The sequence below is a fragment of the Myotis davidii genome, unplaced genomic scaffold (assembly GCF_000327345.1).
Source record: "Myotis davidii unplaced genomic scaffold, ASM32734v1 scaffold428, whole genome shotgun sequence".
Classification (NCBI taxonomy): Eukaryota; Metazoa; Chordata; class Mammalia; order Chiroptera; family Vespertilionidae; genus Myotis; species Myotis davidii.
In genome coordinates this window covers 984,376-984,614 of record NW_006299834.1, presented here as the reverse complement: position 1 = coordinate 984,614, position 239 = coordinate 984,376, and the positions used below count along the sequence as shown (strand labels likewise).

Genomic DNA, 239 nt, shown 5'->3' with positions numbered 1-239 from the left:
GGGAGAAGTTGTAGAGGATGTCGGCATCTGCCTCGCTCTGCGTGAAGGTGAAGCGGGGGTGCGTGAGGTGGCTGAGCACCTGCTGCACGTCCGTGTGCACCCTGCGGGGAGGGGGCTGGTCAGGCGGGGGGGCCCTTACAGTCCGCCCCCCGTGGAAGGGCCGCCTGGTTAGGGTGAAGCAGGGGAACCCGAGTGGTGCACCAAGGCGCTTCCCTCCGTGGACACACGCTGCCCACAGA

The 239-nt window shown here is 67.8% G+C and overlaps 1 protein-coding gene across 1 annotated transcript in view; it reads right to left on the bottom strand.

The window, feature by feature from the left end:
- TTLL12 (tubulin tyrosine ligase like 12) overlaps positions 1-239 on the bottom strand; it is a gene marked incomplete at its 3' end in the record, with an annotated part of 40,449 nt that overhangs the window by 25,322 nt on the left and 14,888 nt on the right. Inside the window, 1 exon segment of the mRNA XM_015571907.1 lies at positions 2-101. Within this exon segment, the coding sequence (XP_015427393.1) occupies positions 2-101 (100 nt within the window).